The 26,994-nt window shown below is 39.3% G+C and overlaps 1 protein-coding gene across 1 annotated transcript in view; it reads left to right on the top strand.

The window, feature by feature from the left end:
* THSD4 (thrombospondin type 1 domain containing 4) overlaps positions 1–26,994 on the top strand; it is a 292,380-nt gene that overhangs the window by 15,123 nt on the left and 250,263 nt on the right. The window contains exons 3-4 of the mRNA XM_086471614.1: positions 6,055–6,497; positions 21,246–21,675. Of these exons, the coding sequence (XP_086327740.1) occupies positions 6,055–6,497; positions 21,246–21,675 (873 nt within the window). The remainder of the gene's footprint in view (positions 1–6,054; positions 6,498–21,245; positions 21,676–26,994) is intronic.

Raw genomic sequence — 26,994 nt, 5'->3', positions numbered from 1 at the left:
AAAAGGTGCTAAGAATGAGGACAATCTGAACTCTGGCCTGTTTTCTATACAATAAGAGACTGAACAGATCAGGACTGCTGAATTTCAGAGAGAGATCCCCAAATCAGATTGTATTAGTGATTTCAAACCGAACATCATGGTATGGTGAAGGAGCATACAGGATGTTTATTCTTCAGTTATCGTAATGAAGAAATTTGGGGAAGAGAGTGAAACCGTGAGGCTGCATGTTTAACCAGAGCAGAAGGAAGTGCTTTTTCAATGTAAAACACACGATCTTTCGGAAGCCAAGATTAGAAATATGCTAAAAAAGGGATTAAATGTATTCGTGGAGATTAGGTCTTGTAGTGCATATAAAAAACAATTTGAATATGGGGATTAGCTGAAGGAGGCCCTTAAATTACTGATTAGCTGGAAGCAGAGGATCTGTGAATGTCTCCAAATCTGTCCTGGTTACTTACACTGTTCCCTGAACCTTTGTTTCCTACACAAAATCAGAAACATAACACTGGGCTAATTTGGCCTCCGATTTGTCCCCTTTTTTTCTGCTTTTCTAGACAGTTGTATGTAAGCAGAAGTTTAATAGGATGACATATCCTACAGTATTTAAAATCAGCGTCTGTCACTGCATTGTCAGTCATTGTCTTCACATGCAACTAGTTACATTTGAAATATTTGTCGCTTTCAGTTCAAGTGATATTTCCTCTTCAGGGACATTCTCACAGAGTATCGTTTCAACAACTCCTGCTGAAATCCCAGGATGCAGATCTTGTATCTAGACTCTGACAGAGGTGGTACTAGAAACTTGTGTTTCAATAGCTTGTACAGTCATGGTTTCTGCTGGAATTTTTGATTCAGGATCAGAGTGATTGCTGAATTATATGAATTCAAGGGGTTCTTTTTGAAATTTTGAAAAAAATCAACTATTTTTCTGTTTAAAAGGCAGTCTATGCTGACCTACTGGTAGCACATTTAATTCAATAAGATCTATGGTTGTAATATAGTAAAAGTGAGGAAAGACTCAATGTTTGTCATAAGTCTAAAGCTACAGGAATGACAGCTATTGCATTAGGCAGTGATTTAATGGAGAACGAGTCTGTCTAAAAGCTACTAAACATGCTAAAATTCTGTAGGGTGACTTTAAATTTCTGAAATCCTTAAAATTTGGAGGTAGGCAAGTAAAGACTATAAAGTTAGATTATTTTTTTTCCCGCAACATAAAAAATAGTGAATGTAATTGAGGAAGCAAGAGACATAGTATTCTAAAGTATTCTACTTTCTTTTTTTTTTCCCCATTTATTACCCATGATATACAGAGTTTTTATAACTGTGTAGTCTATATAGTCTTGCCTGTTGCATTGAAGATAACTAAAATGTATGTGTGAAATATCAAGCAAACTTAATTGCACTGTAGTTCTTGGTAATTGTTGTATTCATGGTAATGTTGTATGCTAGCTATATGTTTTTAGTTCTGCATTTAGTATTAAATTCCGTGGTCTTAAATATTCTCTGTGCATTTGTTTAGCTCTGCATGGAATCAGTATTGAAGGGTTTGCCTGCCCACAGGGGTATTTTCATGAAGATTTTGGGGAATTTTCTTCTCTGCTTAACTGTGCCTGAAACAGGCTTTGGCCTGGTGTTGTTGTTTTATATTATATCTAAATAAATGATTCCAATATTGAGAAGTTCTGAGCTTCTTACAGGTTCTGATTAAGTCAGCTCATTTGTGACCACTTAAAATAAGGGTGTTTTGCTGGCTTTTTGTTTGTGTTCAGTTCAGCCAGGTTTATTTAGGAAATAAAGTACTTCCTTTCTGTAGTTTTAGTCTTTGGATACTTTTTACACACTGACTTCATGTATCTGTTCTATGTATGAATGAAGTTTTTGGAAAAAAACCTCTAACAAACCGTTTTAGAAACTCTACCTAATTTGAAAAAGACAACTGTCGGAATAATACCTGACTGTAATGCAGCTCCTGTTTACAAAAGTAGAAAACCAGCAAAATACAAGAAAACTGGGAGAAAAGAACAGAAAGGGTTGCAGAGTGCTGATATGTAAAGGAAAAAGAGTGACCCTGCAACTACCCTTCTAAAAATCTCGTCTCAATTCAGTTTGCCACTCACTGCTAGAAAGGGGACAGATTCGAAGATAATTGATGCATAACAGTCATTATGAAAAAAAATTATGATTTAATCTTTTATAGCAACTCGATAGGAGTTAGCGCAGATGTAGAAATTGCAAGCACTTGCACACCTGAAAGCTCGTCTTGCTTTTCTTTACATTGTTTACAGCTGTACCTAGTGAGATGCATTACTTCCACTTATAAACCTCGTCCTGCCAAATAACTGAAAAATGTATAGGAAAGCAAGAAAGGGCTAGAGTTATGGGGTGAAATTAAGGGTGGGGGGAATAGATTGAATTTGTAGAGCAAAATATTCAGTTGTTGATTACCTCACAGTCAATAGAAATGTTTTTGATGGTGCATTTATAGTTAGAATGAATATTACTAGGTCACCTAGAGAAGGAATAAATTATGAACTATGGAAAGTAGATTAAATAGGTTAGTTGATCTCTCCCTTTGGCAGGCTATATGATTCTATTAAAGAAATCACTGTCACGACTTAACTTGGCAAGGAAAATTCAGTATGCGTTTCGCTTGTTCCCTGGTGCAGGCTCCAACTCTTCCCTTTAGAAAGTGTACTGCTTAATGGGTAGTTGTTAAAGGGAGAGGAGGGAGGACCTGGCATCAGGAATCTCTGCGTATGTGTGTTTCTGAGATGTTCTGGAATACTTCAGCTGTCTCCCGTAGCTACCTGTAATTTCTTGGCTTACGTCCTAGGGCTGCGGTAGATTTCGTTACGGGCTACCAATTAACTTGGGAATCACAGGGCTCAAGGATGGGAAGTGACCTGTGAGTCCTGCTGTTCATCTCCTCTGCCTGAGGAAGGGTCAGTTATACCTTAGTTGTTCCTGGTAGAGGTTTGGGATCGGCCTCTGTGGTGCCAGGATCTCCTCAGGCAATCTGTTCCCGTGCTTTGTTTGCCTTTCCACTAAGTAGTTTGTCCTGCTAGCTAATTTGGATCACCTCTGATTACATTTAAATCTACTATTACTTCTGTGTTGGCTATGGACACGGGGAACAATTTGCTGCAAAGAGAAAATGAATAGCTCTTTGTATTTATTTGTGTAAACCGTTTGGAAAACTCATTATTGCCCCCTATGTTTTCCATTCCTTAACCTAAGCAGCTTCAATTTATTCAGTTTTTGTTGTGGGTTTCACAGAGTAGGTTATGCCATTAGTCACATCACCTTCTCTGAAGTCATCTCTAGCTCCCATCTTTCTCAAAGTAAGAAGACAGAGACCTTAATTAAAAATAAAAGTGCATAACCTGATTTGCTGCTGAAAATTCCCTTCTCAGAATTGTCACCTTACAACTAAGTAGTATTGATAAATTTTTGCATCAGTATAAGACATTATAGTGTTACTTTTTGGTTAGTTTTATTATTATACTGTTACTTAACTACCAGATTAAACCTACTAGTGCTATGTCTAGAACTCTTTCACTGTGAAGATTGAGGGGGGTGAAATTACATTGCCTTCAGTCATTTAAAGTATCATTTTATCTGCAACAATTCTTGCTGCAGTGGAGTTTGGCAGCCAGAAAGTTCTCTCTGCAACAGGTCAACGCTTGTCACTATTATATCAGTTTCTATTTCTGCATAATGAAGTATTTCTTATGTTAGTGGTGACTTGAGCTGCTTGCAGACTAATAGATTTTAGTTGTTGCCTGCATGAATGTCTTTGTCTTTCAAAAAAAAGGTGTACTGAACCATCATAGAAATGATTAAGAAATAGTCCAGACAAATGACTCCTGACTTATCTGATGACAGAGGACTATTAATTTTATAAGAAGTAAATTTTACTGCAAACTGGGGTCAGACCAGAGGGGTGTTCCTGTGTGTAACCATTATCATTTTATATCTGTGGTAGAGCTACATTAATGTGTAGTGCAAGTATGAACAGTGAATATTCACTGAAAAAAGATCACAAAATGAAGAATAGCTTGTTTCATTGGTCAGATTGTGAGCCAGTGGTGTTCTGTTATTGGATATGAAAGCAAATGTAACAGCCAGAAACCAAGACCTTGTTGCATATTATTCATGATTTTGACAGTATGTGATATTAGGTTGTACAGGCTATTGGATTTAAAAGGTTGATGCCAAATGGGGTACCCATGGAAAAAAGACATATTAAATACGGAGACATCTGCTCCTGTTTTCAAATAAATTGGAGAAGTGGATAACAGATCACATTAATGCAGATGCTTTTTATTATTCACAAGTTATGATTAAATGCAGTTTTTTTCTGTGGTTGGTGATGAAAGTGTGAGAGCAACCTCAGAGGGGGGAAGTGTTTCAGATTACGTAGACCACAACTGACTGTTACACAGCAGCACCACAAGCCCTGCAGTGGCTGGGCTTTGCGTACTGTAATGCTGCATTCAGCCGGTGTTTGCAAACCACATTCCACCCCAGCCTGCCCTGTTTACAGCTAGCCCGTCAGTAATGTGTGCTCACTGGCATGGGTGGTTTGCCATTCGGTTAGCGATGGCGTGTTATCTGTGACTACAGGCAAAGTATGTAGATGTTAATCTTTTGCTATTATACAATAACGTTTGAGGCAAAATTATTAATGGACGTTACATGTTTAGGAGGTCATCCTTTGAAGGGGGGAGAAGTGACACAGAGACAGACAAGGCTGTCTTTCCAAAGCTCATTTTGAGGTAGCTACACACTTGAATAGGGCTGGAGAGGTATGGCAAGCATTTATTTGTGGACAGTGCCTTTCTTGTCTCCTAATTGAATTGATATGCGTATGTGCTTGTTGGTACAAGGCTATTCAGAATATAAATAAACTATTAAAGGATGCTTATTTAAAATAATGTTCTGCAAATTAATAATTGTGCAAATCTGGTGTTGGAAGCCTGCTTTGAAAACTTGTGATTCTGCCAGTTGGACAAGGAAAGCAACAGAAAAACTATGCGTTTAGTGAAAATTAATCTAATTTCTGAGCAACAAAGTTGAGCACTCTGCCCAGCGTGAAACACTGACCATATCTAGCTCCAGGAATGGGTAAATCTTGGGGCACAAATCCACAGGGAGGTGGGGATGGGTGCTTGTAACTAGTAGGCCTTATACACTTCTAGGTGCTTACACCTTGCCAACCTGGTCAGGATATTTAAATATTTGGCCACAGGTGGAGGAGTTAACTCTCCTTACAGTAACAGTCCCTGTCCTTCCTAATCCTTCCTAGCTTCCTTCAAAAGAAAAATCCCCTTTTCTGTGGGGTTCTTCTTTGTTTTGCTTTCCCTGTGCTACTGAGTGCTGAGTGGCACTGAACACCTGAGACCAACAATTTGTCCTGTCTTTTACTGAAGCTGATGAAGATTTCTATGAATGTAGGATTGGGTGGGTCATCTTGAATAGCTCTTTTCCTTGAACCATTAATATGGAGGGTGAGTGAAAAGTGGTAATATAAGAGTTAACTATTGCAGTATTTTTGGAAATCAGCCTGTCGTCTTATGTTACTGCTTTCCTAAAAAGTTCCACATTAGATGGGAGTTCCTGAAATATTGCGACCACTAGCAATCTCCATTTTTGAGGCATCAGAGTGGAAGAGAGCAGTCAAGTCTGTTGACCCAAGTTCGTCTCCAAAAGTTACCTACTTCCCGACTTTGCTAATATTATGAGTTTTCAATCTCCCCATTTCCAAGCTTTGCATTATGCAATGTTCTCCATTGCTGAGAACTAAAGAAAATCTATTTCTACCCAGATAGTCCAAAAAATACCTTTGTTCTGAATGGTTGATGGCTCTAGAAGACCTTCTATACTGGCAGAATAGGCAGCTGTTTGACAGGGAATGATTAAGACAAGTTATTTCCTATGTCAGTCAGCTTCACTTGTGACTGTAGAGTGAACGGCTTAAAAAGGATATTAGTGCTCTCCTCCTATTACAGTGTGAATTCTTGTTCCTAAGTCAATCTGTTGTGTCTACAGGTTCCCCAGAGGATAGAAGAGCAAAGAGATGCATCTGAGGATAGCAGTGCAGGAATTCCAGGCATGTGGGGAAGTTGGGGCCCCTGGTCTGCCTGCTCTCGGAGCTGCAGTGGCGGCGTGATGGAGCAAACGCGGCCCTGCCTCCCGGCCTACTACCGCGAGCGGGGCTACCAAAGGCCAGGGCGGCAGTTCCCAGCCTCAGAGAGAACTCTTGCTCATCAGAACTCCCGCCACCGTGAGGATTCGCTGACTGCTTATCCCGGCCATGTCATTTCTGCCATCCGTACATCTGTGCCACTTCACAGGAATGAAGACCAGCTTTGGGCTGGCCTTTGGGCCTCTGCTTCCTCCGGAGGCCAAAATAACAGCCATCTGAGCAGAGGAGCCCTGAGAGGCAGCAGGCATTCTCAGTCCCAGAGGCAGAACGCCAAGCCAGAAAAAAGGTATGTGTCTGTGCACACATTTTATTATTGCTGTGAATGACATATCTCAAGAATGACATGTCAGATTGGAGTTGATGTTTTTTAATGCTTACGGAAAAGTTATTAAAGACGAAGACTGACTTTTACAATGTTTGCCATCTTCTGTGAAGGCCATCCTCCCTGTTTACTACTTATATTATAATACCCAAGGACAAATACAATTATTCCTCAATTGTACTAGGCAGGTTATCTTATTTTCCTTTAAGATTTGTTTTATGATTTATTGAGATATTTTTCCTTTTCTGCTACACTCTCCTTTGACATTTCCATCTTCACCATAATAATGAAAATCGAAACAAGGAACAGCTCTGTAATTGGTTTCTTAACTTTGACAGCCATTCTGATTTTAATTGGGTGAAAAACAGATTCCTCAAACCTTTTTTCATAAAGAATGGCCAACTGTCCGTTCACTATTTTCCTACTCAAACTGTAGGTTTCTTTTTTTATTTTTCAGGCAGTTTCTGTTTGTGGGCTTTTTGCTTTCTCTTTTCCCCTTTTTTTGCTTTCTCTTTTCCCCTTTTTTTGCTTTCTCTTTTCCCCTTTTTTTGCTTTCTCTTTTCCCCTTTTTTTGCTTTCTCTTTTCCCCTTTTTTTGCTTTGTCTTTTCCCCTTTTTTTGCTTTGTCTTTTCCCCTTTTTTTGCTTTCTCTTTTCCCCTTTTTTTGCTTTCTACCACCTCTTTTTGCAAAATTTCCTGTTTGATGAAGCTAAAAATGTGGTTGTTTAATACATAATTTTAAACACTGTATATGTTTATATCAATTTCATAATATTAGCTGTTCAGTCTTTAAGGCTGGGTGGAACTGTGCTTTTAAAATTAATTCCAAGTAATTCTCCAATTTCTGAAGAAACATGGTTTTATCTTCTTAGATACCAATCTATCAGATTTTTTGCCTATGTATGAAAGGAAAATAGATGTGTTTCCAGTTTGGAAACTGAGGAGAATGGGCATGGGGATCCCCTTGGAGGGGAGCGCTCCTGAAACATCTCTATTCTGGTTCTTTCAGTCTCAGACTTCTTCTGGGAGATGCATGGAGAAATATTTTGAGGTAGTTAACAAAAACCCCAAAACAAACCAAAAAAAACCCAACCCCAAAACCAAAACAAAACCCCCTCTCCTTTATCTTCTGCTTCTTTAAGATTCTTAGGTGAAGCAGTCAACTGTAATTCCCTTTTTAAAGACATCTTGCTGACCCAAACAAACAAAAAATGTTACCTTGAGGCACTATTCCGGCCTGACTGGAGTAAGACAGTGGGACTCTGTTGCGGGTGATAAAGACATCCTCAACCCCTGCAAGAAACTCTCTCCATCTAAAACGGTATTTGAAAATAGAAAGTAACCTGTTAGCCTCCTGTCTGTCTCAGGGAAGCATAAATTTCAAAAAGTGGGAGCAGCTGTTCAGATGTTGGTCTTCCTAGGTGTCGGCTTTTTCCTTTAATCACTGCTTTGTCTTTCTTTCAGACCTGCGCAAATGGATAGCCTAGACCTATTGAGTATAACTAACGTGGCACTGTGATCTCACAAAAATTCAGGGCATGCCAGAGGCAGGCTTTTAGCAGCACTGTTAACATGACTGGGTTGAGACAAAAGTCATGCTTTTTTTTTTCTGTTTTCCTACTTAATAATTTACTGTACTGCACTTCTGTTCTCAGCTGTGCGGTGTAGCAGATACAGGTTGTAGTACATAGCTGGGTTATTACTAATATTGGAAGCCTGTCCTTGAACCGTCAGCACAAAGTCATTCAGAGCCTGTTTGCTCCAGCCCCTTGGCACCCTCAGTCTCCAAGGGAATCCCAGCTGGCCTGCCCTCAGCCGCAGACCTGCTGCCAGGCTGCTGGCACAGCTGGGCTTCCATCCCCGCAGGCTATCCCTTGCTGCTGTGGTGGCCTCTGCAGGCCAGGAGAGTCTGGAACAGTTTGAAACAATCACTGCAGTTATGGCTGGAACATGAGAGGACAACGAGCAGAACATAATATGGACTGTGAGCAGAAGTGGAGCGATGCTATTGCCTAATAAATCCCTTGCCATATGAAATATTTAAATGATCATAGTGTCTGTTGTGCCTTCGCTTTCCTGTATGATGGAGGCTTTTGCTTTTGAAAATTCTTGTGCTTTCCTAAGCACAGTGCAAGCCTCTGTACCACAGTTGGTTTTCCACCACCCCCCGCCCCCCCCCCCCCCCCCCCCCATGGCCCCTTGGCAAAAGACTGTGGATTCAAGGTCAGTGTTTTAATCCTATTTGCGTAATAAGTTACTTCCACTTGTGTTAGGAGGGTCCCTGGTGGCTTTAAAGCCTGTTGTATTGCATAACTTTCAGATTCTTTGGTGGTGACTGTAAAAACAAAATGAGAACAAAAAATGTTATTTGAAAATGAAATTATTAGAATGACAAACCTAATAGTTTCCTTAATTTACAAAATCCAGACTACACACCTTCTTTACAAAGGAGATTACTGTTCCTATCAGATATATGGAAAATGTATTTCAAAATGTAAGTTACTTTAGACATGGGTTTTATACTGTAGAACAGTGTTCCATATTCACTAAAAGGGTGATACTGGAAATTGGTGTCAGGCTATTAAAAAAAAAAAAAAAAAAAAATCTGTGTTTTCACAACATGTACAGTCAGTGGAAACTTTTTGGGGTATTCCTATTTACTGTACTGGCCTTTATATAAAAGCTGTAATTTTAGCAGAATTTCATAAAACAATAAAAGAGGAATGGGCATTTGTGTCTGAGATAAGCTCACATCTGATAGCATGGTAAGATGAAATTGGCTGTCTTCCAAGGGAAGTACGTTTTGACAGCAATAGCAGTCCTTCAAAGCAGCCAAATATGTTTATATCATCTAGCAACAAGTGGAAAAGTTCTCTGCCTGCTTCCATGCAGCTGACAAAGAATTGTTCAGTCTCCGGAGTAGAATTAAAAATATATCATACATTTTTACTTACTTTGTCTGTGAAGAGTATGTTCACATTTTCAGCTTTGGAAAGTTAGTTCACATGTGATTCAGCTAGCCTTTAGAAACCAGAGCTGCACATGAAGCCCAGAGAGAGAGAGATTTGAGGTACCTACAATTAGAAGCCTAGTTTTAAAAAGTTTTAAGTGCTCCCCTTTTTATCATAGTGCTGTAAGTAGAGTTCTTGCATAGCTGAAAAGTGTTAGGAAATTACAGTCAGTCACTGGAATGCGAGTGGAAACACAAAAAGAAAGCTGATGGTTCTGTGGATTGTCCCCTGGCAAAGGAAGGGAGCTCTTCTCAGCTTTGAGGAGTTGAGTTCTCATTAGCACAGCCTTGGTTTTTATTTCACCTAGATATGATGCATGGGGCATTCCACACAATAAGAACAAACAGGAATAAGGCGGTAGTGAAAAAAATATCAAAGCATTTAGACTTCCTTATAGAGAGATGCCTATGGAAAAGTGGTAAGAGTATGCAGAAGGATAACATACTTTAAGAGGGAAAATGCATCTTGAAAGGCACTATCATTCATGGACTGCATTTTAGTACTTAAATGTTGCATTTCCAATTCTCTGTTTTGGTGACAGGGAAGACAAAACCACAATTTTAACATAGACGTGCTGAGTGTTAGCATGCTTACAACTGCCACCTTCACTTTCTCTGCAAGTTGAATTTCATGGTGGAGTGGCAAAACTTCTGTAAGCATGGTGTGTAATTTGTATGTGGTTTTTAGGAGCAGAAAGAAAAAACTACATTTATCACCAGAATAATGAAATATGTAAAGCAGGCTTGAATAAATAGTGCAAGTTTAAAGAAACATGTTAATAAGGAAAGGGCTTCTCTGTAGCTCTTTTTGTGTTTGGAAGAGGAATGAGAGGAAAAATTTGCACTGAGGAAATAATCCAAAAATCATCAACTTCTCACATGGCTATAGCTCTGTGGTCTTTATTCTGCTGCCAGCAGCTGACGTGAAAGTCTGCTGTGCTGCTTTGTACCCTATAGAGGGTCAGTTTGCATTTCTAGGCCTGCGAGCAATGGAAAGGAAGAGTGTGTCGTTTAGTATCAGAACGGAGTTTCCTTTCTGAAAGTATTTCATTTGCTCCCTCTCACAGATGCTTTGACCAGGCAAATGTAGGTCACTCAGTTGGCAGTTCTACAATTAACCTTTAAAGGGACAATTTGGTTGTTATTTCCTTAACCAGTTTAAGCATCATTAGCTGCGTGTTCTGATGTGACCCGTTCTAGTCAGTTCCAGTTCGTAGAGGTGGACAAATGTGTGATTGCAGGACCTTCAGGTTCAAGAAGGTATTATTTTCTTAAGTTCTGAGGCTTTATATGTATTGGCATGGGTGTTTGCTTTTCTTAATATTTGGACTGAAACCCAGCTCAAGTACTTAGCCATCCTTCCCTTCATTATTTCTCTACTAGAGTGAAAATGTGATACGTTTTACCCAAACCCAATATGGTTATAAAAGTTTATTGGGGGTTTGTGTGTGTGCAGGAGGAAGACAGAGGGAGAAGGATTTCACTCTTTTTCTGAGGTTAAATTTTCCAGAAAATCTAAAAGCGGCAGTAGTAATCAAAGAATTCGTTTTGGTAGCACTTGGGGGATTTAAAGCCATACGAGAAAGATGTTTATTTTCCTTCTGAATAAAATTCCAAACAGGTTCTTATAGCCATAAAGATCATGTGAGGTATTTCCTGGCAAAACGGATATCTAGCTGGGGTGGTTGTGGCCTCGGGTTGACTTTGTGCTGTCTCAGCTCTCATCTGGTTATTAATCCCCCTGATATGCTCTAGGTCTCACTTATTACCTAATTAGTATCAATTTTTATTATGCTACTGTGAGCACGCTTTGAACGATATTACCAAAAATAAAAACCTAAGGTGATACTATAATTGCAAGCCTCCTGAGAAGATTTTTTAATCTTACTGCTGAACATTTCAACCCTTCCCAAAGAGGATTGACTGAAGGAGGGGAGGTGAGAACGCTGCTAGCATTCAGTCAGATGTGAGACAGTGCATTTTATCAATGAATTATTACTCGGTCAGTAAAGGGTAGAAAGACAACAAAACTACCACCACAGTTGTAATGCATCTCAGCAGAGTTATGTGGTTTCTTGTATTGCATTTCTGCTGTTTTGCCTGCCAACTGCATGGTTACATTATTTAACCAAACATTAAAGATGAAGCTAAGGGGAAGAACTTGTAGACTTGTAACTAAATTTTCTGTGATCAGAGGCGTTATTCAACTTAGAGGAATAGAGGACTGTAGTATTTGGGTTCAGATTCTGGAATCCTGTCTTAGTGTTGAAAGTGACATAAACGAGGTTATACAGCACTTGCTGGGAGATCAGCAGAAGCCAATATAATAAGTTACAGTACTGGGAGTATTGCAACTGTGCTAGACTGGGGCATTAGTAGCGATCTCTGAGGATGGAAAATTTAGTTTAAGATTATCCACATGTATCTATCTTGTATTAATCCAATTAATTAAACCCATTCCCAAGAGACAATTTACTTAGTGACCTTGTTAGTTAATTCTACTCTGAAAGAGAAATGTAGATATTTTTTACCCCTAACATAATATAGAAATGAGAGAAGAATCACCCTTGTGGTATAATCCATTTTCCTACGGAAGATCCACTTTCTAGGTACGGTTGGTTACTCTGTGTCTTCTAGCAGTTGAAATCTTTTAAGTCAAATATGCTCGCAATACTTCTAATACTCGTGTGCATATATGATACATGGGAAGCAGTGAGTATCTACAAATCATGGTCTGTTTACCAAAGTTACCAGAAACGTAAACCAAACTAGTTAGTTCCATTTTTTTAGTTACCTTGATAATGAAAATCAGTAAAACACAGTGAATGCCTACACTGATTTAATTGCAATGAAATGTGCTGATGAAGTGTGAATAATATGGTATAATGTGGGAAAAGACTTTTGTGATGGTGGCTTCGCTTCCCAATGTGTGATATACTCTCAGAAGGGGTGATTTAACTCTCGTGACCAAACATTTGACAAAGATAACTGCTCACTGCTTTAAAGCTATTTTCTAGGTCACCGAGCAGATAGGCAAGCATTTTCATAACGTAAAACAGAGTCACAGGGCTCCCTTCTTTCATTCATGTTTAACTGATTTTCTCCAGATTGATTTAGAGCTGGTGAAAAGTGAGTAGGTGGAATGCAAAGCTGCACAGGGCCGTAGTACAGTACTGAGAGGCCATACATAGTGGCTTTTGATGTGACGCAACCTGACTGTCAAGAGTCTCCCTTTTGAGTAGATGGAAATATATTCCCGGGACCAGGGATGCACTTTTGTTAAGAATGATTCCTGTGAAAAATCTGCTAAAATCCTGTGAGGTATAAACTTGATGGCAGTTATGACTAGGATAAGACAGTTTGTTTTGTGACTTACACTCAAGAAAAGGGGGCCAAGAACGCATGCTGGACAGTCTTTTTAAGTAAACCTTGTTAACCGTGTGCCTAAGAGTATATAAAACTTAAAAGAAAATTAAAAGCAGTAGGAGGGCTGGAAAGCAAATAATTGAATGGGACAGTTGTAGACCAGTTACAGTTTGGAATTGTGGAGGAAGTGCCAGGGATTAAAAATGTATACCGGAAATTATTTTAAGGATACTATTTTAGAAGTAAGAAAAATAATAAAGCACATTAAAAAAATATATACCCGTACCTATCCTGTTACAGAAACTTAGGTAATTAGGACCTGATTTTCCCATTCAAAGTTTGGTGTCTGCAAAGTCTTCTTCGTCTCCCTTTATTTTTTTCTGAATTACATTGTAAATATTGGGGTGATATTTCAATAACTTCATTGCTGTCAGTGATAGCTAATAAGCCACTTTCAGTTCTTCAGAAACAAAATCAAAGCAATTCTAACTGTATTAAATACTTGAACTGTATGTAAATGGATAGTGTCCTTTAAAAGCTGTTAATTACAGTAATGTAATGCTGATAAATAGATATTTTGCTATGATCTAAAATGTTAGGTTAAGTCTTGGTGTACTTATCCACAGAAAGAGATTTAATTAACTTAGAATGTATGTAATTGATATAGTTAAAGAGAATTTGGCCTACTATCTTAAGCACGTGTATAGTCCTGCTAAAACCGCAATGGGTAGTAGGACTTAAATTTAAGCTAAAGAGCTTTGATAAGGATCTAAGGGGACTGAGCTCCTTTAGAACTAAGTTTCTGGTGAAAATCAAAGAAATGCACTTTTGGAGATTTTTTTAGAGTAGAAATTAATAACTGCAATGCAAAAGCACAAATCAGTATAATTTAAAATACATTTTGCAGTGGTACATAATGTGGAATGTTGTTTGGGAAATAAAGCTATAAATCGTATTTGTACTCTTCTGTCTTCTCTCCCACTTCTGTCTTGCACATAGAACCTCAGTTTCTGATGATAGATCACTGTTCTGTTCAGCTTGAGTAGGTGCCAGCTGTGGATTGGCTACTGTGCTGACAGGACAAAAATACATCCAGCAATGCTTCAGAGATTAGATTATAGGCAAGTGCTTAATTCCCAAGTGAGAAGAATAGGCAAGAACCTAAGGAATGCTTGGTCCTGGCCACCCAGGGCAGCATCAGGCAGGTGTGCAGTTAGACCAGATTCACTGGTGAGGTGGGATTCCTTAGCGTAGTAGAGGACTTACCTGTTAATTCCAGGACAGCATTCCTGGTAAAGCAAGCCTTTGAAGAGTTCGGAAAAAGCTTCAAACTTGACCAAACTCTCAGCAGAATTAAAAGAAAGTGCTAAGCATGGGTTTCACATCTATCCAAATGCTCTGTGATGAGATTCTGTTGTCTTTCATTACAGTGATTGTTGTGGCTGGGCATACAGGGAAGAAAGCTGTCTTCTGCTTGTGTAATAATTTCTGCCAATAGAGAAGAGAAAATTTTGATAAAAATACCGTGACGCCTTCAGTTCTTGTGCAGTTTTTCTTCCTTATCCCTGGTGAAACTGGTGGCTGAAGGCTGTTACCTTCCCAGAAGATTACATTACTCCTTGAGAATTAGAGTGAAAGGTTGTGAACTGAAAATGAGGGACACTAGCAGTTTCTTTGGGTTCATTCTAAGAAAACATTCCAAGAGTAGAACAACAAGTCTTCCATGGTGTCATAAAGAGAGTTTTTGATCATGTTCAACCTTGCAGTTTTTCATTTACAAGAGAAGTATTTTGGTACTAGGAAATAACTTGAGTGAAATGCAGCAGAGCTCATGTAAAATACATTCTTTATTCTGTCTGACATCAGAAGAGAAAAACAAATGAGTTATGCTTCAGCTGGAAGTGAGCCAGGGAACCTTTGTTTAGAGAAATGTAAGGAGAAAGGAAATGATGGAAAAAAGGGAAAAAATCGGAAAGGTGTGTTGGAGAGAGGCTTTGTAAAAAGCACTTAAGAGAACAGGTGGGGGCCCAGGAAACCTGCAGTCTTACTTGTGTGTTTAAAGATGCTGCATATCCTTGGTTAAAAGGGGTTTCTATTAAATGTAAATAACCAGCCTACCAGCTCCAAAGGTGCTTCATTCTTAGTGAACCTTGAGAACACTTGAGGTTCAAAGTGTTGCTCTTAGCATAAACTATGAGGCGGTGATACCGCGTTTGTTTGCCGACCAGGGCACATGTATGCTTATGGCTAAAATTAGAAAAAGCTACTACAACAGAATTCCCTTTTGTCACTCAAAATGTGCTGGGAGGGGCCAGTTCTCACTCTTCTCAGCTGACTTATCCTCAGCATGAGAGGAATTGTTAATAATTAAACAATAAGAATACTAGGTAATAATAATTATTTTAAAATGTTTGCTGCAATCCTTACTAATAGGACAAAACCTGATTCTCACGCTTGTCTGGGCAAATGTATTTTAGAATTCAGGAATATATTTAGGTTGGCCTAAGTTTAAAGGGGCCCACCATTTTTTGTTATCAGAATGCTAAACAGATTTGTATGAACAATCAGGGAGGTGTGTGCGTTTATGAGAATTATGCCCAAAGAAGGAAGATTGCCAGATCTGCATTGAACAGTTGTTATGCATCTACTTGAGATGAACGCAGTAGATCAGAGATGTCTACTGGCTACTTGCTTTTCAACATATATTTTTCTGTTAAGCAGTGATTTGCCTTTAGATTATAACTCTGTTCTTGGCGGCATTTTTTCCCCCTTTGCTCGTCTGTATTCATGCAGTCTTCATCCTAACTGACTGCAGATATTGATGAACACTTCTTTTCTTCTTCTTCTTCCCTCTTTCTCTTCTTCAGGCCAGTAAAGAACTGAACCAGTTTCTGCTATTGTTTATTTGATATACTAGACAGTTTAGCCAGAGACCCTAACAGGTGGTGGAGCTGGTGGGATTTATTTATCCTTGCCTTTTTGATACTTCTTCCTTTCTGTTGCTTCTAATTCTTGAAGGGGTATTTGTCCATGCAAAGTCATTGATATCTTTTTATTAGAAGCAAGTAAATAAAAGGCTTGGCCTATTTAAACAGTTTTATTCATGTAAGCGGATCAGCAGTGGCAGAAGTCTGACTGACGTAAAGATACGCAGCCAGAAGCCGTCATGTAACATTGACTGGCCTAGCATATGAGAAACCTGAGAGCATGTTGTTTCTCTGCCTGAGCTGACCTGGCTGATCTAGGAGGAGGAACTTTTCTTTAAATAAAACAGTTGTAGGGTCTCCCCAGTCCTAAGCTGTCTCTGCACATCTAAGGCCTGTATGGACCCTGAGAGGAGAGTACGTCTGACAAAACTATTACATTTCTGACTATGAACGTTAATTTACAGGCAATGGAAAATTAGCGTGACAGTTCTGCTAATACAGTCATATTTGGTTCAGCTGAAAAGGGGACTGCTCTTAAAAAGATTGCTGTAGAAGGTAATTGGTGACTTCCTGAAGGGCCCAGGCATGTGCACGAGGAGCCCTGGATTTGCGTAAGTGAGAAACACAGAGTAATCCTGCAGAATATGGCTTCTTTTTCCTGTCACCTGTTTTTGAGATATTATTTTCTCCTCTCTGGGAGTCGGGTTTCTTTTGATTTTTAGCTATTTATTGTGTAGTTAAAGGAGCAGTAAAGTCTTATTTCAGCTGATCCAGTTCTGAGCCTGATAATGCTCGTATCTTAGTGCCAGTGGTTGACTTCTCATACCTGTTGGAGTTCAACCCTGCAATCATTCTTGTGATTGGTGCTCCAACTTACGGTTTTAATACCTGAGTAAATCCATCTATGAATAATACCTGCTCTGCAGGGACTGTGTTTATCAGATGGAACCTAAGCATTATTCAATATTGCTGTTTTCATATAAACTAAGGGAAGAGTTTGTATTGACACAGTCATATCGTTGATATGGCAGTGCAGTGCAGCATGTTGCAGGTTTTGGAAATATGTTAGAATACTTTCTAAATACAGCTTTTTAGGAATTGTGCTGGTGGGAGGAATATGGGGCTCCATTCTGCTGCCAAACTCTTGTAATTATTTCTGTTAATACTGGGGAACCATGGGCGTGTAAAGACAGAATATAACACCTTGCTGGAAAGACTTTGTCAGAGTTGTCAAAAACTAGGAGTATGAAACTCAGATTTTGCTCAAATGTTGAGCTGTTGACCATGGTTCATACACTCAACTTCACTCCTGTAGCAACACATACTGATTCAAATGCTCTTCTTAACCATTGCTGCATTATGAAGGATGACTCTGTTTTTTAGCGTGCCTGGATATGTAATGTCTGATGCTGCAGAATCTCACTCTAACTTAGGTCAGACAAAGTAGGCGCAAGGCTTAGGGGTGTGCTGTTACTTGCTAATTCTTTTTTTCCTCCTTTACCTGTTGCATTAAATGAGTGCACCCCTAGTCTGACCTGGGTCATGATACTGTGCATTAAAAAAAAAAAAAGACCAATAAAGAGGAGCTTTTAAGCCATACTGAGGGGAGGAGTGAGTTATGTGGCGTATGATGAAAATAGGTAATCATAATGAATGACAGGTAAGAAAAAGTTCTGCTGGCAACTCAAAACTCCCAACAAGCCATCAAGGCTTGACCTGCTTCCGTGTCCTACCAGCAGATCAAAGCTGGGTTGATTTAGCATAAAGCAAACAGTTTCAGTAGGGTTAGTTTAGTTCTGATTATTAAGTTAATAGTACATTTTGTCTGATTTTCCTCCCCCTTTCCTTTCCCTGATTCCTCTCCCTGTTGTTTTCCTATTGTGTATAGTCCTACATAACACTCCCTCATTGCTGCATGACATCATAAATTCTGCCTGATACTTCCCAAGAATTATAAACGTTAATTACCACCAAGATATTTTTACAAGCTTCTTTATTACATTGCAACAAACTGCATTCCTAATTTATAAGCATGTTGCCAACTGTGAATGAGAGATGCTTTAAGGCAAAACAGACGGTGTTCGGAATAGTTTCGGTCCAGGCGATATAGGTTTAAATGAATGCATGAACACTGATAAAGATGTTAATAATTAGAGGATGTGTGTTAAGCTTTTCTTTCCAGAAGTTTCTATGTTGAAAGAAATGTGATGTTCCCCGCTACAAAAAGTTAACCTTCCATTTCAGAGGGAGTGTGTTGCCATGAAAATTCCAGGTCATAATTACTGCACCACCTGAGCAAACTGAAGCTTGTCTTCAGTGGTACCTGGCAATGTCTTGGGTTATTCTGTCCCTAACTGTTACGGGGAAAGAGGCAAAGGAGAGGACTCATCCCTGATGAGTCTTGATGCAACCACAGGCACGTCATCATAAGAGTGCAGGAAACTTAGTCTACCAGAAATGGTGCCTCATTTCTTCATCACTGGGGACTCCAGCAACATTTCCAAGTTACAGTGTAGGAAAAGAAGCCAAGATGAGACAGGAACTAACAGTAAGAATGCTGTAATTGCTTTCATTTAGGCGCTGTTCTTGTATGTTTGTTGCAGCAATCAACTGTTTTCTATGAAAAAAAATCTGGCTTCCCTCAAAATCAAGATTTTTTATTTTTGCAAATAATTTGATGAGATTCCAGCAGTTTTTGAATGCTTGCTGCCTTCAACCATGACTCCTTCTTTCAGATACTAGTCATTCTTTCTTTAAGACTGCTATGTGCCAATTTCATAATTTTTTCAAGGCTGAAGAGTCCTAGTTTGTGTTACCATTTCTTGCATGTCCTTCAGTTCTTTTCAGTTCTGATTCATGACCCTGAACTGGAGATTAACAGTCAAACATCAGTCTTATTTCTGACCTTTTGCGTGACTTCTCCCAGTTTGCCATGCAGCAGCTCTTCCAGGTGGGTTGTACGATGCATCTAGGTGTTCCTGTCTGGAAGAGTCTAGTGCTTGTTGCTGCAAAGAATTTGACATTCAGAATTTAGCATTCCACTGGTCTGCACGTAGCTTATTGCTAAGTTATTAGCAACTTTCTCTTCTAGTTGATGAAAAAATGCAAGCAACCTGACTGTCTATGACATATAGATTTGAAAGGTGAATTTCAGTGGACGTGCCACCCTCTGTCCACCCCTGTGAGCACCACCCCATGCAGTCTGTGGTCCCTGCAATGAACCAGTAATTTTCTCAATGCCAGGAATTATTGCCAAGGTTCGTGTATCAGGCAGTTCAAATTTGGTATGGTCAGATTGATAAGAAAACCCCTGTCTGTAAGAATCATTAGAGACTGGAGCAAGTAAAAATAAGGACTTGACCGTTTTTCCAAGATGAACCAATTTGCTCCAAAATCTAAGATGCTTCATGAGAACTACGATACCAAAGTGTTTTCAGAGTGCGGAAGATGACTAGAAATCTCCAGAAAGATTTTGTTTGTTTTGCTCTTGCTCAGAAATGAAGAGTTATGTTAAAAATTAAAATAGCAGCAACATTAGGGGAATCAATTTATTTGCCCATTAAAAAAACCCCAACAACCCCAAACACAAAACTGTGCTCATTTAAATCAAGTTGGATTTAGTCTCAATTTCTAAAGTTATTCCCATTCATAATTTCTTTCCTCTCCTGTCCACTTACAGGAAGCTTTTTTCCCCCTCCCTTAATGCCAAAAACATTATACTACTTTTCTATGCTGTAACTACCAAAACCCTACCTTAACAACGACCATCAGGGTCACAGAGCAGATTAACGGGTATAAACAGCTCAAGAGTGCTGGTCGCTTATCTGCCAGGGTAAATCAGCACTCTTGTTCACACATCCTTGAGCCAGGAAGATTGATTAAAAGCCCCACGTGGCCATAAAGCTAGAATGTTAAGTAAATGCCTTCCAAGATTCCCATGTAACAGGAGTCTTGGGAGAACGTAAGACTTGGGAAGAAAACAAACGTAAGAAAAAACAAACCCAAAGAAAAGTCTCTTTGATCTGGTGGCTGTCTGATATCCATAACACTTTGGTGTCTAGAAAATAAGTATGTCAATTTATATCCTCTGGTTTTCACTGCAGTTCACGTCTATTTTATATATAGTAAAAAATATAAATACATTTTATGGAGAGAAAGAAAATTACCTTCTTTTAATAATGTCTTGCTTCCTGAGCTGCAAAGGTTACCCAGAACACCTGTATTCACACATTGCTCTGAACTGGAAGAAATCTTTTTTGCCAACTTAGTCTTCAGAATACAGCATTAGAAATCAAGGCCTGATGAGATGTTGAGCTGTACAGGACGACAAGAAAATCAAATGCAAATGAGCCTATTGCTTGCAGATAAAGTTCCAGGGCTAACCCTCTTGAATGGTATGAGCCAAATATGGTATTATTCATCTTGTGTTTTTTCACTTGTAATTTGGAGCTGAGTTTCTAGACTGCATCCATGGTGTTGCTCTGAGTGTGCTAAGAACAAAACTACCCTCCAGGGTGTACTAGCTGTTTAAGGGGGCTGATACTGGTGTAATAAGGCCCAAAACACAGGGTCTTCAGTAAGTTAGAAGAGATCGGTGTGCAAGAGAGCAGACTGGAAACTTTTGTGATTAGTGCTGGGGCCTGTCAAGCTCTTGTGTAAAGTTTTAGTCACGTACAAGGAAAGGTGGGCTTTTATCCTGACAACTAATTGGGGGATCATGACTTACTAATTGAATGTATTGCTAATCAACACCTTGTATATTAAAAAAAAAAAATAGTAAATCTGTTGAACAAAGAAGAGAAAAACCGTGTACCATAGTAAGAATATTTTCCAGAGGTCTTTCAGTAACATTTTGAAGTTACTTATCCTTTTTCTGTTTCCATCTGTATTTCTTAAGTAGCAAATGAAGCAGAACCACAGGAGGCCTTTTACATGGATGCAAAATGTTTAATGATCTTTGCCATACTGAATTCAAGTTTTCTTCTGTCATTACTCAAATCCACAGTAGGGATTTCCTGCTGTTATGCATCTCAAACTCCCCAGAAACATGGTTATGAATTTTAGGAATATACAGCTTTGATTCTCTGAATTTCCGTTTTAAAGGAGAGTCCTAGGGATTAAAAGAACAACTACTTCCCCCAAACTGCTGCTTTATACCATACCTAATGATTTGCCTTTGCTAGTTGACACTTAAGTGACTTCCCATGTGACTCTCTGCCAAAGGGAGCCCAGGATTTAGTTCAACCAGTAGACTTATTCAGAGATTCCCAATATACCAAGCAAGACTACTTGTGTGTATTTTCTGTAAAATCGCTTGAAATTTCTGATTACAACAAATAACAAGTCATGTAAGTATCTAACTGCTCCTTTGCTTATGGATTCAGTCACCTTTTTCTCTCTCTGTTTTCAGAAGCAGAAACAGAAAACCTATCGGTCCAGGAAAGTATGGGTATGGAAAAGTGCCTTACATTTTACCTTTACAAACTGATACTGGTCAGCAGCCTCAGAAACTTCGGCGGCAGCGACAGTCATCAAGAAACCATGTATTTCATCAGAGTCCAAGTCTCATGAACACTTACAGCCAGGCAGCAAGCCCTTCACTTCAACACGGGAATCTGTATCAAGAAGAAAGTGGGCCTCAGGCTGGACATCCAGTCCTGGGACCCTCAGTTTACCAGTCATCTTCATTTCCTGTATCTCAAAGCCTGTTTCACAGCAGTGACTCAAACCATCATGGGTCTGCAACACCTCAGGCAGTCCAGGGCCAGCCCCAGCCTCAGAGGGCTGCAGCCATTGTGTGCATTGGCACCTACAAGCAATATAAACTCTGCAACACAAACGTAAGTCTGGTTTTCCCATACTTAATTTGTTGGGCAGCTGTTGGTTTTCCCTAGCATGCTAAATGCTCACATAGTCAAGAAGTTAAGTTGAACGTTGTTTTTTGTGAATTTATTTTAAAGTGTCTTGGGGAATACTGAAAGTAGAGGCATGATATTATAGTTACCTAATACCATCCCCTCAAGGATTTTAAGCAGTCATTAAAGCTACCAATACGTATAGTTGTAATTTGATAGAGGGAGAAACTGAGTCACAGATGAGTTTAATTTTTTTCCATGTAAGAAATGGAAAAATGGAGTTTGGGTAGACCATGTTATGAAGGCTCCCTGCTTCTCAATCCTGTAAGATAAGGCTATTCTTTTGGGAGTGCTCATCATGCTCTAAACAAGCATTTAGAGACAGCCCCCAGTAGCCTAGATCGCTCCTCTATCTTTGCATGGTGTCGTGTGCGTTCTGTGACAGATGCTACTTTTACCAGCATTTAAGCTCTACATGCTTCAGTTTTAGCTTCCTAGTTTATTGGAGAGAAAATCTGTTTTGTGTTAATTCTTGAATAAAACCAACTCTGTTATTACTTTATTCAAAAAAATGTTTGGCTGGGCGTAGCTCTATGCTCTGTGGCAGTCTCCCATTGTATGTGGAAGGCTAGTGAGGTTTTGCTGGTTCTCCCCATGAACAATTTTCATCCTGCTAAAATTTGCAGGTTTTGACTGTGTCACTTTAGTATTTCCTAAAGTATCTCTTCCTAATAGTTACATCTTATTTGGGCTACTAATCTAACTTTGTGTCGCAAACTTGAAGAAACTTGAAGAAAGTATTTGGGCATTAGAAGCAGAATATTCGAGAGTGGTCTCAATATGCTGACACAACAGGCCATATTTTTCTGGGTGGGTGCACATCTGATTCTTCTGCCTCTTAGAAATCCTGTTTTATTTAGTGGAAGCCTGCATAGTGGAGATGTAGGAACAGAACATATGATCAGGATAACAAAAGCATGACCTAAGCAATCAGACAAGTGCCTTTTTGCCTCTTGGTGTAGCAGTTATTACAGTTGCTTTCTTTATGAATAAAGTCCGTTGGTTGAGACTGGAGCAGTTGATTGAAGAGATTGAACGTCAAGAAAGTTTTAGTGTATTTGTCTGAAGTGGAAAACATGAAAGGGCTAGTTTGAGCTTCTGAGAATAGTCTGGTACAAATCGCTCTTTTGAAAAGCACTTTCTATTTTTTGAAGGAAATGAGAAGTGAACAGTGTAAGGGCATTAATTTGGAAAGATTTCTGTGCTGAATTTGCTCACTTGTGTCCAAACGATACACAAATGTCCCAGTCTTTATTTCATCCCTTACTGCATCAAGGCAAAAAGTTGGGCAGTGTTCTACCCGACCTAAGAAATGTAACTAAATGTAATTTCCAGGAAAGGTCTCTCTTCAGAGAGCAAGGGGTGAGAGGTGAGGAAGTTAGAAATGAGGTGGAAGAAAGAAGCAATCCCAGATGGCCGAGGTATGGAGAAGGAGGGTTTCTAGAGGAAATTTGTTGAATCTCGAGTGGGCTGGAGAGAATAAGGCTCTGAGCTGGTGAATTAGACAGTAGCAAGACATGCAGGTCAGTATGATGAGTGATCGGGCCATCAGCAAATTTCTTTTGGTAGCAGGGGAACAGGATTGAAAAGATTTTAATTTTAATTTTAGAAACTTGTTTAAAAAAAACCCACTTCAATTAAAAAAAGCTTTCAATAGATGAAGAGGAAAAAAATAAGTGAGCATAGTGTTGCTGCATTTTTACCCTTGTTGCATGTACAAATGCAGTTATAGAGAAATCGTCATTTGTATTACAGGAGACTTAATAACAGAGAGAAATTGCAGATGATGCAAAGAGGAAAAATAGATGATGCCCCTCCTCCTAGGCATGGAACTCTGCATAGTGATCTTCTTTAGTTAGTAACATTTCTGTTAAGAAGCTGTAATTGCTATTCAGTTATTTTTCTCCCTAGAATGTGGTAATTAATATAATCATAAAAAAGAAGTTGCGAAGAACAGTTTTAGTATAAAGGCCAGGATGAGAGCAAAACAAGGCTGATAGTGTTTCACTTTGTTTGCTTGTTCTTCCCGATTAAGTGCTTCTGCACGTGGGCTTTAATTTAATTTATTGGCAGTGACATGTACCAGTGGTCTTGCCAGCATGCAGAGAACAGTATCTTTTTCTTTCTTTTTTCTTTTTTTAATTCTTCCTGGAGCACACCAAAAATGAAAATCTCATTTACTGAGAGGAAAGTATTCTGTTAATGGTTATCCTGGTGTTTGTCCACTCCCTCTGCAGTTTCTCCTCAGGGCAGTTAATTAATAACAAATTAAGTCAATCTGCCTTGGTACATTAGGTCATTTCCTCATTATTGTACATTTATTGTTTTTTCATTAATAGCTGAACTCGTTTTACATGACTGACAGCTTGATTCATAAAAGTTAAACTTGCGGGTTTTGGTTAGGGAGAACCTCGGAAGCGCTTGTATTTGTTCAAGTGTTTCTGCAGGTCGTTAAACCTATTTTCTTATTGTACAAGTGGCTTCCCCTCTTGAGCACCTTGCATATAGGCTTTTTACATGCTCAGCTCTGAATATACAGATGCCTGTCACCTCCTGCAGCACAAATGGGCAGTAAACATCCGTCCTTTACACACAAACAGTACTGACAGATCTTACTGAAACCCTAAGCTGTTTGCGACACAGTAAGATTCTTCAAATGTAGCCCGTACTCCTCCAAAATGGGGGAGTGATGAGTAAATCTTCCTTACTTCCCCCTGCATTAAAGGAAAGAGAATTGTACGGGCGTGTGGGTGAAGTCGCATCTGAATGCAAACTTGTTTGCGTTGTTTGTCACCAGAACAAAGGAAGCAACTCAAATGGAACATTTGTTTACTGAGCACTTTTCGTTATTAATTGCCTCAAGCATTGCCAAGTCACTAGCTCTTTGAGAGTGTTTGAATGTGTGAGAATATATTTGTGAATTAACTTCAGGCTGAGGGTTACTTGGGCAGTGTACACAAGGAAGCTTTCAGGGCTCTGGACATTCAAGCCTACTTGTTTTGCGGTGTAAAATTTGGTGATACAGAGTGCCCCTTTTTAAAGTAAATTTTAATTGATTCGTTTTATCTTTTATAAGACCTACAGTGAATTATGGCTTATTGGTAAAGATATTAATTCTTAGTATGTCTCTGTCCTTAATATGCAGAGACCTTATTGCAGCCTTTCAGTACTTAAAGGGTGCTTATAAGAAAGATGGAGAGAGGCTTTTTACCAAGGCCTGTAGTGTCAGGACAAGGGGCAGCCATTTTAAACTAAAAGAGGAAAGGTTTAGATTGGACATAAGGAAGACATTTTTTATGATGAGGGTGATGAGGCACTGGCAGGGGCTGCCCAGAGAGGCTGTGGCTGCCCCCTCCCTGGCAGTGCTCAAGGCCAGGCTGGATGGGGCTGGGAGCCACCTGGTCTGGTGGGAGGTGTCCCTGCCCATGGCTGGGGGTTGGACTGGATGATCTTTAAAGGTTCTTTCCAACCCAAACCTCTCTGTGATTCTATGTTGTCCTTGGTGGTGAGTTCAGGCCAGCTTGTTACCTCTCCTCTTCTGCAGTTCTCACTTCCCAAATTGCACCGCTGCAGTTGAGTCTGGTCACGTAGTAATCCTAACCACTTAAATGCCCAGGTTAGAAAACCTGTAAAATAAACCAGTGATGTTTCAGTGATTCAGCTACAGTGCAGCAACAAGTGTGAAAAAATGGGATGAGAAATTCATATATGAGTTTCACCATGAGGAGCAACACAAAATGGATGTAAAATCTAAATTGTCTTTAGCTATGGATTGAAGTATGCTTTTGACTAAGTTTATACCTTTACTTGGATATGAATTTACAAAAACCAAGCTGAAATGTATGAAAGAGTAATTGTTGAGAGCTCAGTGAGATATTTATGGATGAAGTTTTACTGAGCTTGTCCAGTTTCAGTCACGGTTGCTAGCTTGCCCACTGGTTCGTGTGGATTATTGTTGTGTCTCCAGTTAGACCATGTTGCCTTTCCCAGTATGTTATGTAACTGCTACTTAGCAAGAAGTCAGGTGTGTTTTGGAGAGGTATCTAGATAGGATCAGAAAACAATGATTGCTTTTACTTTCTTTTCCTGATTCTTCAGCTATACGTACTAGTATTCTGCTAGTACACCTATGGAAAATCCAGTTTTTGGTTCTGAATAAGGGTTCTCTACTCGGATCTGTGCTTCTGTGTGCAAAGCACTTGGCACCTTGGCAGGTAATGCAAAGCATCTGAAAAGACAGTTTTAGAAATGGAAGGAGGTTTTATAGTTGAAGAGCTGAGGTAAGGTAAAAGGCTCAGTGCCAATCCCCAGCTCTGTCACGGTGGGATGAATTAATAAATTTAATTTCCTAAAGAATATTAATGATGATGATACTAATTTTCATTGGTGTGAGTTAAAACCTTTCCATTGAAAGGCTTTTTTTGCATGCAGAACCGTAATTAAATAGAACTGAAATGTTCTGCAGGAATGTGTTGAGTTTATCAAAAACTGATGTGCTTTTCTGTCACCTAAGCACGTTGGAAGGCTCCCTTGGCACCTGGGGTCTTGGGCCATTTCACCCACTTGCTGGCATTCTGCCCAAGCATTTCTGAAGCTTTTCCACTCTGTAGAAAACAAACCACTTCCAATGTTTCAGTTTTTAACAAAGGCAGAAGTGGAAATGTTACATTTTTCTGCTCCATACAAAATTAAATTCTCAGACGGGTCCTTTCAGAAGCGCTATGGGGTGCTGCAAGGATGTGTGTACTCCTTCTGTAGCTGGGATGCTCAGATACTGAGGTAAGGACAAATAGAAGACTACATGTTTTTAAAAGAAGGTTTTTTTTTTTTTTTTTTTAAACTGTAAAGCCCCTTCTTATTCCGAAAGAGCTACTGTGTGGTTTATTTATTCTCGTTTTGAGATTTGTATAGAGTAGGTGTTTGACCTAAGTGTCAAAGTGAGGTTATGATGACATATCTTTTCCTGAGGAAATTTAACATTGACTTTATGTGAGGAATTTTCCTTGCAAACACTGTGGGATTGTACGTATGTATGTTTGGCAGTCTGACATTCCATGGGTGTATAGGAAACATTAAAAGCTTACATTACTTTGGGTTGTGCTGTCCTTTCTTTGACTGTTTTGATATCTGCAGCAGATTTTTATAAATATTAATTCAGAATCCATCGTCACCAATACAGACTTAATTTACCAGGTGCTGGCACAGAGATACCACTTGTAAAATGTCCCGCATAGTTTGATCGAT

The sequence above is a fragment of the Leptosomus discolor genome, chromosome 11 (assembly GCF_034619465.1).
Source record: "Leptosomus discolor isolate bLepDis1 chromosome 11, bLepDis1.hap2, whole genome shotgun sequence".
In the NCBI taxonomy this organism is placed as follows: Eukaryota; Metazoa; Chordata; class Aves; order Leptosomiformes; family Leptosomidae; genus Leptosomus; species Leptosomus discolor.
The sequence above is the reverse complement of the archived record's forward strand: the minus strand, read 5'-3'. Positions and strand labels throughout refer to the sequence as shown.